The sequence below is a fragment of the Moschus berezovskii genome, chromosome 15 (assembly GCF_049115385.1).
Source record: "Moschus berezovskii isolate FMDL1 chromosome 15, NW_MosBer_1.0, whole genome shotgun sequence".
In the NCBI taxonomy this organism is placed as follows: domain Eukaryota; kingdom Metazoa; phylum Chordata; class Mammalia; order Artiodactyla; family Moschidae; genus Moschus; species Moschus berezovskii.
The window spans coordinates 10,697,787-10,712,092 of record NC_142474.1 but is presented as its reverse complement, the minus strand read 5'-3'; the positions used below and the strand labels follow the sequence as shown (position 1 = coordinate 10,712,092).

The 14,306-nt window shown below is 47.8% G+C and overlaps 1 protein-coding gene across 3 annotated transcripts in view; it reads left to right on the top strand.

Moving 5' to 3' along the window:
- The first annotated feature begins 1,100 nt into the window (after positions 1-1,100).
- Positions 1,101-14,306, top strand: part of TTPAL (alpha tocopherol transfer protein like) — a 25,029-nt gene continuing 11,823 nt past the window's right edge. The window contains exons 1-4 of one of the 3 annotated variants that reach the window (XM_055437641.2): positions 1,101-1,221; positions 6,610-7,069; positions 10,308-10,399; positions 12,141-12,251. In XM_055437641.2, coding sequence (XP_055293616.1) covers positions 6,625-7,069; positions 10,308-10,399; positions 12,141-12,251 — 648 coding nt within the window. In that variant the 5' untranslated portion in view covers positions 1,101-1,221; positions 6,610-6,624. Of the gene's footprint in view, positions 1,222-4,287; positions 7,070-10,307; positions 10,502-12,140; positions 12,252-14,306 lie in introns of those variants that run through there. The other 2 variants (XM_055437636.2, XM_088843753.1) reach the window with 2 other exon arrangements.

Here is a 14,306-nt window from a genome sequence, read left to right as displayed (position 1 = left end):
GATGCCCAGCAAAATTTGAATTTCTGATAGACAACAATTTTTAGTATAAGTACACCCCCAAAATTACATACTTAAAAAGAAATTCTTGTTTGTATGAAGATATTCAACTTTAATTGAGCCTTCTGTACTTTATCCCAGAAGTGGTAAAGTCAGAGCAGGAATGAAAATTCCGAACTCCCAAGATCCTTGCGCCCTGCTCCCAGCCCATTTAACATCTAGCAGAAACTTCTGTGTTCTTCTGGTCCACCTATGTCAGTTCCTATCTCCCTGGGATTCCTCTTGCTCCAGGGGTAAGAAAGGGGCTAGGTTGTTTAAAGCCATCTCCTGGATACTGCTTTGGCCTCTTGAGTCCTCCTGGACCACACAATTTCTCTCCAAAAAGCGTTTCACTGTCTTTACCAGGACATCAGTATTATTCTGCTTGAAAGAGGGACCTAGGATATTGTCTCAAAAACTGTACAAAATATACGGGCGGGGAGGTGGAGGACGCTGAGGATTTTAATGGACTGGGGTCAGAAGGCTAGTAAAGCCTTTTTGAGGTTACCACTTCTGAAACGGACTTCATGAACACCAAAGCAGGAAGCAAATAACTACTGAATCAAGATTCCAGAGCAAGAATCATGTTACAGATGAGGGAAAGGAGGCCTTAGGAGGAATGGAGACTCGCTCAGTCACTTGGCTAAAGACAGACAGATGTCGGCCCCTTTTTTGGAGCAGCCAGTCCTGGCGGCAGCTCTGGAACTCTGAAATGCTAACCCCGAGGTCTAGGTCTGAAGCCGTATACTTCACTGGTTGCCTCCGTTTCCCTTTCATAAAATAGCAGGATTCCGTTTGAGAATTTAATGAGGTGACGGATGTAACACACCAGATAACATGGTTAATATGTTCTTGGCAAACGGCAGCTCCTTTCCTTCCTTCTCGAGGCCTCAGCTTTCCCAGTCATGCCACCGAAACCCGTGCCTCGCAGCCACCCTCTCCCCAAGCTCAGAAACCCACGGTGCGGTTTCCGCCACCAGGTGGGGACGCAAGGCTCGTCGGTGCAGGAAAGGTCGCACATGCGCACTCACGGGGGCGGCGCCCCGCCTTCCCACGCTCTGCGTACGTCACTTCCGGCGCGAGCGGCCGGGCCGGCTGGGCAGGGAGTGCGGGTCGGTTCTGTGCGCGCTGCCAGACGAGGCTCCCGCCGCCGATTGACCCGCGCTCCGCCCCGTAGCCGGGCCGGTGAGTGCCCGCGAGTCCGTGTGCCAGGGGAACCGGGGAGAGGGACCCCCGAGAGGGAGGGATGACCGGAAGTGGGGCACCCGCGTAGAGAGAGACCCCAGGAAACGGGGACCCCTGGGGAAGGGGTGCCAGCCGGAAGTGGGGGGCCTCGGAGGGTTGTCGACGGGGCGTGGGGGCTCTTGGGGCTCCAGGAATGGTGGATTCCTGACCTCTCCTTGGGGGGGTGGGGGTGGGGAGGAAGGTGATGCTCGAAAAATGTTAGGCTCCAAGTGAGAAAGGTTCTCGGTTTCCCCCTAACAAATGGTGTTTGCACCCATCTATATGCCCACCCATCAATTCCTTCACCAGACTGACCGAGTCGTTCGTTGTATTCGATACCGCTAGGGCCCTGGAGATTAAACTGGAAACTCTAGGTGCAGTGTGGAGCTCAGTGTGGGGCTGGACACGTCTTTGCTCTGCCTCACGCCATGGGTACCCTTGGGCCCTTAACCTCTCATCATCCACTGTTATTTACAGAGCACCGTCATGGTCCAAGCACTGGGGAGAGCAGTGAATGTGAGAGGCAATTTGTCTGCTCCCATGAAATTCACATTCTAGTGGGCAGATTCCCCCTTTGTAAAATAGTAACAGTGTTCTCACCAAATATTGTGAAGATTAAACGAGAGATGGATGTAAAGTGCTTATCATAGTGCTCCATACATGGTAAAACATGCATAAACATGTTATCTCTTGTCTTCATTCCACTGAGTTAAATTTCATAAAGCAAGCAATTATATTGTACGTTGCTGTGTGCCCAGCACTTCTAAGCACAGTGCCTGCCACAGGTGATCAGTAATTGTCTGATAAATGAATGGATGGGTAAAACTGACTCAGAAGAGTTTCGGATAAACACACATGACACTGGACTGCAGTTTCTAAAAGAGAACTAGGAACCCAGTGCTGTGGAATACTCGAGTTACCCTGGAGAAGTCAAGGAAGGCTTCATAGAGGAGGTGACTTCGAAGCTAGGGCCTGGTTGGAAACAAATGAGGTGAGGAAACTCCCAGACAGAGGTATCAGAAATACGTGAGGTGTTCATTAGTTTGATCATTAGTTAGTTTTGACTGACATTTAATGTGCATTGAGAGGCGGAAAGGTGGGGGAGGGGCTGGAGAGGGATTTTTGAGTCTAGGTCTGTAGTCCATGGACATTAAAAGTTTTCTGGCTAAGTAATGGATTGGAATTACGGGCATCTGTTGGCGACTCCCAAGGAAACAGAGCCCAGGGTGGGGCCTGTGAACCATGATTGTTGATCTGTTCCTCACTCAACATACCTCTGCCAAGCAGATTAAACGCATTCAACAAATATTTATGCAGCGCAGACTATGTGTCTGACACCCTGTTAAGTGCTGTGTTTAAGGTGATAAACAAGACAGTTGTGGATATTGCGCACAAATTGCCTACAATTGCCACAGTGAGAGAAGTGCTATGCCACAGAGTTCCTGCAGGGGGCGCGGGGTGCTCCTAAACTGACCGGAGTCAAAGAGATGTCTTCCCTGCTTCAAACCCGGTCATCCCTGACCTGGATTATTTCAGTAGCCTCTAAATGGTCTCTTTGCTGCTGTCCTCATCATCTTACAGTCATCCTCTTACATTCTCGAGACAACCCAGTGATCCTTTTAAAATCTAAATCCGATCATGTCACTCTACTCAAAACCCTCCAAAGTCAGAGTAACTAAGCTCTTGCTGCTGCTGCTGCTAAGTCACTTCAGTCGTGTCCGACTCTGTGTGACCCCATAGACGGCAGCTCACCAGGCTCCCCTGTCCCTGGGATTCTCCAAGCAAGAACACTGGAGTGGGTTGCCATTTCCTTCTCCAGTGTGTGAAAGTGAAAAGTGAAAGTGAAGTCGCTCAGTCGTGTCCGACCCTTATCGACCCCACGGACTGCAGCCTACCAGGGTTCTCCATCCATGGGATTTTCTAGGCAAGAGTACTGGAGTGGCTTGCCATTGCCTTCTCCGTAACTAAGCTCTTACCGGCTTACAAAGCCCAGTACCAGTTGGGACCCCAGTTCCTCTCTAAATCCACCTGCTAATATTCTCTGCCTTGTGCATTTGGCTCTTGCCATACTGGTCTCCTCCCTGTTCCTTGAAAAAGCCAGGCATGGTCCTGCCTTAGGCTTTCCACTTTCCTCCCCCCACAGACCTACATGGCTTGCTTCCTCATCTCCGTCTTTGCACACATGTCACTTGATCAGGATGAGGACTTCCATGATCACCCTACTTAAAACTGCAACTCCTATCTCCAGGTACATCCAACCCCCTTGCCTGCAACCTTTTTGGCTACAACCCCCTTGCCTTCTACTCCCTTTCCTGCTTTATTTCTCTCCATAGCCCTTATCATCTTCTAGTAGACTATACAATTTATTTTGCTTATATTCTGTCTCCCTAATGAAAATATAAGCTCAGTGAAAGCAGGATTTTTTCTTTGCTCACTGCTGTATCCCCCAGTGCCTGGTCAAGGGCCTGATACCTATTAAGTGCTTGTTATCTGTTGAATGCATGAAGTGACATCTAATGGGGTGAATTGGTATTGGCCAGAGGCACTGAAGGAAGAGCCTGCTAGTCAGAGAAAACAGGATGTTCAAAGACAAGAAAACCACCTTTGGGAGAAAGTGAAAGAAGCTGGGTAGGGCTGGAGGTTAGCACACAAGCGACAGAGTGGGCAGACCTAAGATTTGGAGGAGGTGGCCTGGTCACTGTGGCTGCTGTGGCCTGTGGGGAAGACTGGCTTTGCACAGAGGGCCCGAGATGACCCCTGCCTTCATTGTTGAGCTCAGAGTGGGGGAAGAGTCACAGCCCGTGGACAGAAGAGCTTGGGCTTCAGAACTGGGCAACCTTGCTGGGACCTTATTCTGGACTATCTAAGGCAGCTATGTTGTTTTTAGTCATTGGGTGTTCATTGGAAGGACTGATGCTAAAGCTGAAACTGCAATACTTTGCCCACCTCATGCGACGAGTTGACTCACTGGAAAAAACTCTGATGCTGGGAAAGGTTGGGGGCGGGAGAAGAAGGGGACGACAGAGAATGAGATGGCTGGATGGCATCACCGACTCTGTGGACATGAGTTTGAGTGAACTCCGGGAGTTGGTGATGGACAGGGAGGCCTGGCGTGCTGGGATTCATGGGGTCGCAGAGAGTCGGACACGACTGAGCGACTGAACTGAACTGAAGTGTGTTAGTTCAGCTCTTCTAAGAAGCAGACACTAGGGTGAGATTACAGATGGAAGAAATTTGATGGTGGCAACACGTAAAAGGGAGGGGAAACTGGAGAAATCAGGGAGTGATAGACAGTTATGTGAGCCTGCTCCCTGTGGCAGGAGGTTTGGGCAAGAAGGCTTGGACTGCAGTAAAACTCAGCCAGGCTGATAAGGGATCCTCAGGGTTAAAGTCACCTGTTTGAGGAGTCCTACGTTTCACTGATTCATTGGCTGGAGACAGTCTGGAAAGAGTACATCCACTGGGTGGTGGATCCAGAGGGACAGCAGCTGGGAACACCCATCAGTTATGTTCCACCCCCGCAGGAGATCTGATCAGTTTTACAGCCGCCATGCTAAGTCATGCGTGGGTATGGTAAAAAATTTTAAAGGACAGTGAAGAGTCTCCTTTTCTCTTAAATGTTCAGTATCTGGTTCTGTTCCTTAAAGGGAACGATGGCTAACAGTTTTCTTGTACTTTCTTCCAAAAATTTTAGGTGCATTCACAAGTATATATTTTTAAAATATAAATACAAGTCTTTTTTTTCATACTTTCCTGCAACCTGCTTTCTTTTTCCTTAACATGTCAATTCATAAAGATCTATCTAATTCCTTTTCATTACTAAATAGTATTCCAGGCATATGGTAATATTATTTAACTAGTCTCCAACAAGGGGATGGAGGTAACGTATTTTCAGTCTTTTGCCATTACAGTTAATACTTGTAATGCTCATCCATATTTTATACACACATATAAGTACATAGGAATGGAATGCTGGGCCAAAGCATATATTTTTTTAATCAAAGTATAGTCAATTTATAATGTTTCAGGTATATAGCAGAGTGATACACTTTTACATATATGTATCTGTTTTTCAGATCCTTTTCCAGTATAGGGTATTATAAGATACTGAATATAGTCCTTGCAGTCTTTATTGATTATCTCTCTTACATATAGCATTGTGTATCTCTTAATCACAAATTCCTAATTTACCCCTCCTATCTTTCCCCCTTTGGTAACCATAAAGTTGGTTTTTTACGTCTGTGAGTCTAGTTCTGTTTTGTAAATAAGTTCATTCGTGTCCCTTTTTTTTTAGATTCCACATGTAAATGGTACCATATGACATCTGTAAGGGTATGTGGTTTGGAATCTTGATAACTGTTGACACACTGCCCTAAAGAGGCTATGTCAATTTATTCTCCCAACAACAACAAGCCCATCAGAATCCCTGTTTTGTATTTTTGCTAATCTGAGATTCAAAGTTGTTTTAGTTTCCATTTCTTTAATTACCATTAAGGTCAAGCACCTGTTCATACCTCTGTGAGCAAGGGGGGTGTGTGTGTGTGATGAGGGGTGCTGGAGCAAGGTATGTGTGTGTGTGTGTGATGAGGGGTGCTGGAGCAAGGTGTGTGTGTGTGTGAGAGGAGAGGTGTGTGTATCCTGCTGGAGCAAGGTGTGTGTGTGTGTGTGATAGGTGCTGGAGCAAGTGTGTGTGTGTGTGATGAGAGGTGTGTGTATCCTGCTGGAGCAAGGTATGTGTGTGATGAGGGGTGCTGGAGCAAGGTGTGTGTGTGTGTGTGAGATGAGAGGTGTGTGTATCCTGCTGGAGCAAGGCGTGTGGGTGTGTGTGTGTGATGAGGGGTGCTGGAGCAAGGTATGTGTGTGTGATGAGGGGTGCTGGAGCACGGTGTGTGTGTGTGTGAGAGGAGAGGTGTATGTATCCTGCTGGAGCAAGGTGTGTGTGTGTGTGTGTGTGATAGGTGCTGGAGCAAGTGTGTGTGTGTGTGTGTGATGAGAGGTGTGTGTACCCTGCTGGAGCAAGGTGTATGTGTGTGTGTGTGATGAGGGGTCCTGGAGCAAGGGGTGTGTGTGTGTGTGAGATGAGAGGTGTGTGTATCCTGCTGGAGCAAGGTGTGTGGTTGTGTGTAAGTGTGTGATGAGGGGTGTGTGTATCCTGCTGGAGCTGCCCCGGGGCTGGGCTGGGCTGGACTGGACTGTGGTTCGTGTACTCCTCCAGGAGAGAACCACTGTTCTGAGGGTTTGGCTTGAGGACAGCATCTCTGGCCCCCTCTCTCACGCCGCTCAGGGGTTTGGAGTGTCCGATGCCAGTGCCGGGCTTTCTCGGCATCAGGCAGGGCTTCTGATTCGCAGGGATCCTGGGAGCTAATGTCAGAAGAAAGTGACTCGCTGAGAACCAGCCCTTCCGCGGCCTCGCTTTCGGAAAATGAGCTGCCGCCTCCTTCCGCCCCCGCCGGCTACGTGTGCTCGCTGACCGAGGAGCTGGTGGCCAAAGCCAGGGAGGAGCTGCAGGAGAAGCCGGAATGGAGGCTCCGCGACGTGCAGGCCCTGCGGGACATGGTGCGCAAGGAGTGCCCTAACCTGAGCACCTCGCTGGAGGACGCCTTCCTGCTGCGCTTCCTGCGCGCCCGCAAGTTTGACTACGACCGCGCCCTCCAGCTGCTCATCAACTACCACAGCTGCCGGCGAAGCTGGCCCGAAGTCTTCAACAACCTGCGGCCTTCCGCCTTGAAGGAGGTCCTGGCCTCCGGCTTTCTCACCGTGCTGCCGCACACCGACCCCAGGGGCTGCCACGTCCTCTGCCTCCGCCCAGGTACCACTCACTGTGGGGGCGCGAGGGAGGGATGGGCGTGGGTGCAGTTTGGGATGTGTCTGCCCAGGGCGCTCTGTGTGTGTCTTATTCCCTTTTTTCCCCTCCTGGCCTTAGTCAAGGCTCGTGTGTGTGTGTGTGTGTCTGTCTGTCTGTCTGTCTTATTCCCTTTTTTCCCCTCCTGGCCTTAGTCAAGGCTCGTGTGTGTGTGTGTGTGTGTGTGTGTCTGTCTGTCTGTCTGTCTTATTCCCTTTTGTCCCCTCCTGGCCTTAGTCAAGGCTCGTGTGTGTGTGTGTGTGTCTGTCTCTCTGTCTTATTCCCTTTTGTCCCCTCCTGGCCTTAGTCAAGACTCTTGACCGCAGAAAAGAACCTTGCTCTACTGACTTAAGACAAAGGGAGGATGTAGTCTAAGCACCCGGAGCATAGCGCCAGAGAGCTGAGGGAGCACGGTGCTCACCGTGCCCCCTTCCTAAGAGGACAGGAGCTGAGACCACCATTCTCCGTGTCTCTGCTTCTGACGGTCTGTCAGTCTGTGTGTCCCTCTGGGCCACGTTCTTTCTGCTGCCCTTTGCACATTTTCTTCACACTTCTGTCCGAGTCCTGGCTTTTGATCCCTCTGTACACCCCTCAGCTCCCGGGTTTACCTGGCCACCCAGCTAAGTTCCTTCAGTGCTGATTCCAGATATGTAGGGTTAGGAATCTGGTGAGCTAAGAAAGCAACCCTGGTCGTCAGGTCTAAGCCGGGCTGCCGGGACACCCCCACTCCCACCCTGTCACTCCTTAGTGAGCAGGTGAGGTACCGATATCAGTGTCTGCTGCCTCCTCTGACTTCTCCCCCCTCCCCTCTGCTTTGTGAAGTCAGTGGAAAGCTTCACTTCAGATGCACTTTTCCATCTCAACTGTGCATGATGGTAATTGAAATGCCTGACATTTCCTTGATGCAGTAGTTTGCCGTGGGGGTAGTTTTCTCCCTGTTCCCTCCCCCACCAAAGTATCAGAAATGTGAGAGAAGACTTTCTGGTTCATAGAGAGACCGAGGGGTCCTAGAACTCAAGCATTCTGATTCTCCGTCTTCTTCTTCTTCCCTGACCTTAAATACATAGTACACTCAGGCGAGCTCTCTACTCTTCCCCCTGCCTCAATATTTTCTGTCAGAGCCAAGCTGAGAACAAATGTGAAAGTAAGATGGCTGTGTTCTTCTTCCCAAACATGCCAGGAACATGAGAACCTGCTGGCCACTCTTTCTGCTCCTGTGCAAATACTTCTTGAAGGGACAGCTGATGGGGAGTGGAAGCCTCCCTCGGCCTTGAGACCCCACGTTACCATTTCCTTTAGTCATTTACCAAAGCTTGTTGGGAGACCAGCCATATTCTCGTGAGCCTTTTCTATGTACCAGGCACAGTATTAGCTGCTTTACCTGCTGTTTTAGGTGTTTTCCAAAATTAGGGGGTGTTCATATTAAAACAGGGTTTCCCAGGTGACTCAGTGGTAAAGAATCTGCCTGCCAATGCAGGAGACATGGGTTCCACCCCTGGGTTGGGAAGATCCCCTGGAGGAGGAATCGGCAATCCAATCCAGTATTCTCTTCTGGAAAATTCCATGAACAGAGAAGCCTGGCAAGCTACTGTCCATGGGTTGCAAAGAAGTGGACACGACTGAGCAACAGACCATGCATGCATGCCTTTTATGATAAACAAGGTGGTTGAGCAGTCAGGGCACCAGGAAACCTAGAAACTAGTCAATAGGAGTTTCTGCTGCTCCTCTGTACTCAACTCATATGAATATTACAAAACAATCAGATGTTACCACACTGGTTTTGCGTCTTTGCTTGCGTGGTTTCAACTCTTAGCTCCTGAGATGGATTTTTCCCCCCGTATGTCTGGAGCAGATTTGAACACCTCCCTACCAACTCATCATTTTAGCAGGAGGCAGACAGATATTTGTTCTCAACTAGCTCCCCTGATGGCTCAACTGGTAAAGAATCTGCCTGCAATGTGGGAGACCTGTGTTTGATCCCTCAGTTGGGAAGATCCCCTGGAGAAGGGAACCGCTATCCACTCCGGTATTCTGGCCTGGAGAATTCCATGGATTGTATAGTTCATGGGGTTGCAAAGAGTCGGACACGACTGAACGACTTTCACTTCACTTCAGTGTGAAATAAATCTGGAAGATGTTGGGTTTGCCTTTTTGTAAGCTCTTTTGAGACATATGTGATTGAAAAGGATGACAGCCAGTCTACAGAAGCAGGTTTAACTGGCAGCACTACAAACAGCAAGCTGGCACAATTTTTGGACAAAGGCTTTTTGTATAGAAATTTTACACATGTCACAAATCTCATTGGGGACCATCCAGTGGAGTTTTATCTAAGAATGAGACACACATATCTTGGTGAGATTTTCTTGAGAATAGTAGTTAACACTCAAAAGTTGTCATTCCCCCAAAGAGAGAAAGGCTCCTCAATCATATGGGGAGCATTAAGAGAGGAACCAGCCTGGAAAGGGGAGTTTGTTCAAGCTACACCATTGGGAAACCATCTCCATCTCTGCTGTCCTTGATCTGGGCTTCATCCTCAGACCAGCTCTTGCCTCATGGGTCCCTGGGTCTCAGGCTGCCAGCCTCACCACTACAAGAGAGAAGAGAGATCTTCTCTTTCCGAAGGGCCCAGGTCCTTTGGGGCCAAGAATTGAGTCCCTGTGATTCTGCTTGACCTCACTTGGATTACTCGCTGTGGCCAGAAGGATGCTATGCCCACACTGGCCAAGCCCACCTCTGGACCCAGGACTGAAGTCACTTTACACACTCACTATGGCTAGCGTAGAAAGAAGTGGTTCCCCCCAAGGAAGATGAGGGTGGCCTACGAAGATAAGGGCACTTGTGATGGCAGAAGGCGCACATTAAGGCAAGCATTATTATCCCATTCTACTTAGGAGGAGACGTAGGCCCAGAATGAGGAGAACACTTGCCCAGGGTCACACAGCTAGGAAGATTCAAACCCCCAGGTGTGTCTGACTTCGGAGCTCACGATTTCGTCTTCTGCACTCAACTGCTTTTCCATTTCAGAATGTGCTGCTATGTTTGGAGTCAAGAAGCCTCAGCTCCCACTTAAAGATCTAAATAGTCATGCCAGTAGAATTATTTTCCATTTTTAAGCAACGGTTTAGGAAGGAGATAAATCCCAGCCTGTCTGATTACATGTTTGTATTCATTTCTGTAACATACTGTCCATCTTTTACGACCTTAGACAGGTGGATCCCGAGCAACTATCCAATTACGGAAAACATCCGAGCCATATACCTGACATTAGAGAAACTCATTCAGTCTGAAGAAACCCAGGTGAATGGAATTGTAATTCTTGCAGACTACAAAGGAGTGAGCTTATCAAAGGCATCTCATTTTGGCCCTTTTATAGCCAAAAAGGTGATTGGCATCCTTCAGGTATGGCTCCTATGTGTCATGTGCCTGTCCTGTGGCTGTTTGTCTTTCCCAGGGCCCTGTCGTCTACTTCCAATTCCACCTAATACATGAACCCCACCTCCCACGCCTCCACACAGTCAGGACAATAGAAAAGCATTATGGGAAGAAATGTAAAAGTCCAGTTCACCACTCATTCTCTTCAAGGTCTCCAGTAGTTACTGGGCAAAATCAGCTTTAGGACAAGAGTCCAAAAACCATAGAAATGCTTTTTGCTTTTTTGTTTGTTTGGGTTTTGTTTTGTTTTTTGGCCCAGAAGATAAGAGAAATTCTCGACAAATGAAACTGAGACGTTTCTGCTGAGGTGATGGAGCCTCTCCTTTGTTCCGTAGGACCTGGGCACAGGGAACCCTGCTGGGCTGTTTTGGTCAGATGCTTTTCACACCTCATGTTCTGCATTTCAGAACACAAGTTTCTGGGAGCCATACAGTTCCTCATGTGTCTGCAATGTGTGAGATGGTTTGCACATTCAAAGTGCTTGTCTTTTTTATTGAAGTGTATAGTTGATTTACAGTATTATGGTAGTTTAAGGTGTACAGCAGAATGATTCAGTATTTTGATAGATTATACTCCATTAAAAGTTATTACAAAATAATGGCTTTAATTTCCTGTGCTGTCCAATATATCGTTGTTGCTGCAAAGCACACTTAGAGTCATGGTAAGCCATTCAGTCCTTCAGGGAATCCTCTGAGATAGACAAGGTAAGAATTATCTTTCCTTGTTGACAGAAGAGGAAACCTTCAGGATGTAGTCTGGCAGCCTGGACCCTCGTTCATCAGACCCAGCCGATGGGGTGCTGTCTCCTGTGAGCTGTGGGCACCAGTGATCCCACGATTCTCCCCCATCAATTCCACGGTGTTTGAGCCTGTCTTGCACACCAGGCTGATTATTTAAACATTTAAATGTCACTTGCAGTCATTATCAGAAATGTGAATTCCGGCGTGGAGGTAATACTCGGGCTTCCCTTAGCTTCCACTCTTCTTTGCTTCTGCCAAATATTGTGCAGATTCAAGTCAGGATAATGCATTCAGTCAGTGGTTTTCTAGTCCTGTAAGATGGTCTGGGGGACAAAAAGTGTTTCAGGGTTAAGTGTGTTTGGGAAATACAGCATAGCATGCCCCTTTCTTGTGAATTTCAACATAAACATTTGCATACTGAAAGCCTGACTAGTCCTGCAGTTAAGGAAATCTGTTTGACTGTATTTAGTCTATACTGTTTCTCAAACTCAGTTGCTTACCACAGAACTCTTTTTGCATCACAGGCTAGTAACATCCTGAGAAATACACTTTGGGCAACACTGATCTAGAAGGCCTGATATTTGTTAGATCTGTCCACACAGGCTCAGACTGCTTTTGTGCCCTAAGAAGGGCAGCTATCCACCTCCTTGCCTAACCCTTTTCTAAGTCAGCCCTGGATCCTTAGACAGACTCTTTGCCTGAGACCCATCTTCCTGTCTAGCCCTGACCTGGGGCTGTCTTTGAAGAGACTGGGAGATCAGACCAGACGGATGTGTGGGCTAAAAATGGGGAAGGCAGGCTGTGGTAACTGACAGTTTTCAGATTCTAACATTGGGATTCTAACATTCCTTTCCCTTCCCCCACAGGATGGTTTCCCCATTCGGATCAAAGCAGTCCATGTAGTGAATGAGCCTCGAATATTTAAAGGTATTTTTGCCATCATAAAACCATTTCTGAAGGAGAAGATAGCAAACAGAGTAAGTGATGATCCTATCAACTTAAAAGACACTTTAATTTTTTTTTATGCTTCCTTTCTGTGACATCTCTAAATTTATTGCAACAACTATAAACTTAGCTTATTATTCTTTTTTTTTTTTAAGGTTTACGTATTTTTCGTTTCACTGGGTCTTCATTGCTGTGCTTGGTGTTCTCATTGCAGTGGCTTCTCTTGTTGCAGAGCACAGGCTCTACGCGCAAGGGCTCAGTAGCTGTAGCTCGTGGGCTCTAGAGTGCTGGTCCCGTAGTTGGGGAACACTTAGTTGCTCCACAGCACATGGGATCTTCCCAGATCAGGGATCGAACCTGTGGCCTCTGCATTGGCAGGCAGATTCTTAACCACTAGACCACCGGAGAAGCCCAGTTTATTATTCTTGCCTGGGACTACTAAGTTGGAAAGTACAGGGTTTCAGATAGAACAGTGAACAGTCTTTTCTGTGAGGGGAAGGTGAGATTAATGGGAAAATAATACTTGACTGTAGAGATAACAGACCCAGGGTTGTTTTAGTAGGAGCATCTCTGCTCTGTGATCATTTAGGCTTTTTAATATCCTGGCCTGGGCGTTGGGAACCGACATCATATTTTACGTATGAGAACGTGGCAAAGGGTGGTCATTGGGTGGGTAGTTAAAGAGTCCTGGCAGCTCCTTGTGCTTTAAAACTGTTGTTTGTGTGTTTATCGCTCAGTCGTATCCAACTTTTTGCGATCCCATGGACTGTAGCCTGCCAGGCTCCTCTGTCCATGGGATTCTCTAGGCAAGAATACTAGAGTGGATAGTCATGCCTTCTCCAGATCTTCCCGACCCAGGGATCGAACCCAGGTCTCCTGCATTACAGGCAGATTCTTTACCATCCAAACTATAGGAAAGTCCCTATAGCTTATTTAAGCCTTTCCATTTACTTAATTTGTTATCTTACTGTGTGAAGTTTGTGGAATAATTCAAGGTTTATGAGATCTGTGAGTTTATAGTTTAATTTTTATGTTAGAGAGGATAGGTGACACTTTAAAAAGACAAGTCTGGGGACTTTCCTGGTAGTCCAGGAATTAGGACTCTGAACTTTCACTCCAGGGGACCTGGGTTCAATCCCTAGTTGGGGAGCTAAGATTCTGCAAACCTCAAGGTGCAGCCAAAAATAAAACCAAAAAAAAAAAGATAGTCTTCCTCTAACCCTGAAGAGCCAGTGATCTTTTAAACTTTCCGAGGACCATGACTGAAATGTGATGGGTGGTATATTTCTCCTCCTTTATTGGGCCTAGGGAAATGGTTATGGTCACTCACATTCTCTTCAATTTTGTTCTCGCTTTCAAAGAGGAAATGTAGAGTCTCATTTGTGAGGGAAGGAACTAAACCCAGCTTCCCAGGCCCTTTCCCCAAAGATTTTAACACCTCGGTTCAGGGGTGGAGCCCAGGAACCTGTGCTTTTAAGACTTCCTTAGGTGATTCTGATGCACAGTTAGGATTGAGGACCTCTCAGTGTGGCCTCCCACCCAGGGTTTGAACCCATGTTGCTTCCTGGAGCTTCTGTTCGGAACCTGCTTTTACCAAAGTAGTCTTTGGATGAGGTCTTTTACATCTGTGAAATGACCTTACTGGTGTCCAATAATCTGTTCAGTTGGTCCATCGTATGTTAATTCATCCACTCAAAAATATTTTTTGATCAGCTTTTTGCAGGTATGGTCTCAGTGAACAAAACAGACCAAAATCTCCGCCCCCAAGAAGCTTACACTCTAGAGAGACAGACAGTGAATTATGTCTGTTATCTAGGATGAGAATGTGCTAATGCTATTTTGAAAAATAAAGCAGAGGAAGGAGGCAGCGGGTTCTGGAAGAAGGAACAGAGTGGTAGCATTCCGTGGGATAGTCAGAGGTGGTGTCATTGAGAAGCTGGCGTTTGAGCGAAGACGTGAATGCAATGAAGGAGTGAGCCTTACAGGGATCTGGGGGACTCTGAGTGGGGCGGAGGAGCAGGCCTGGAGGGGCAGCAGGGGTGGTGGGAGGAATGGGAGGCAGAGGTGTAACGGGCCAGACCGTGTGG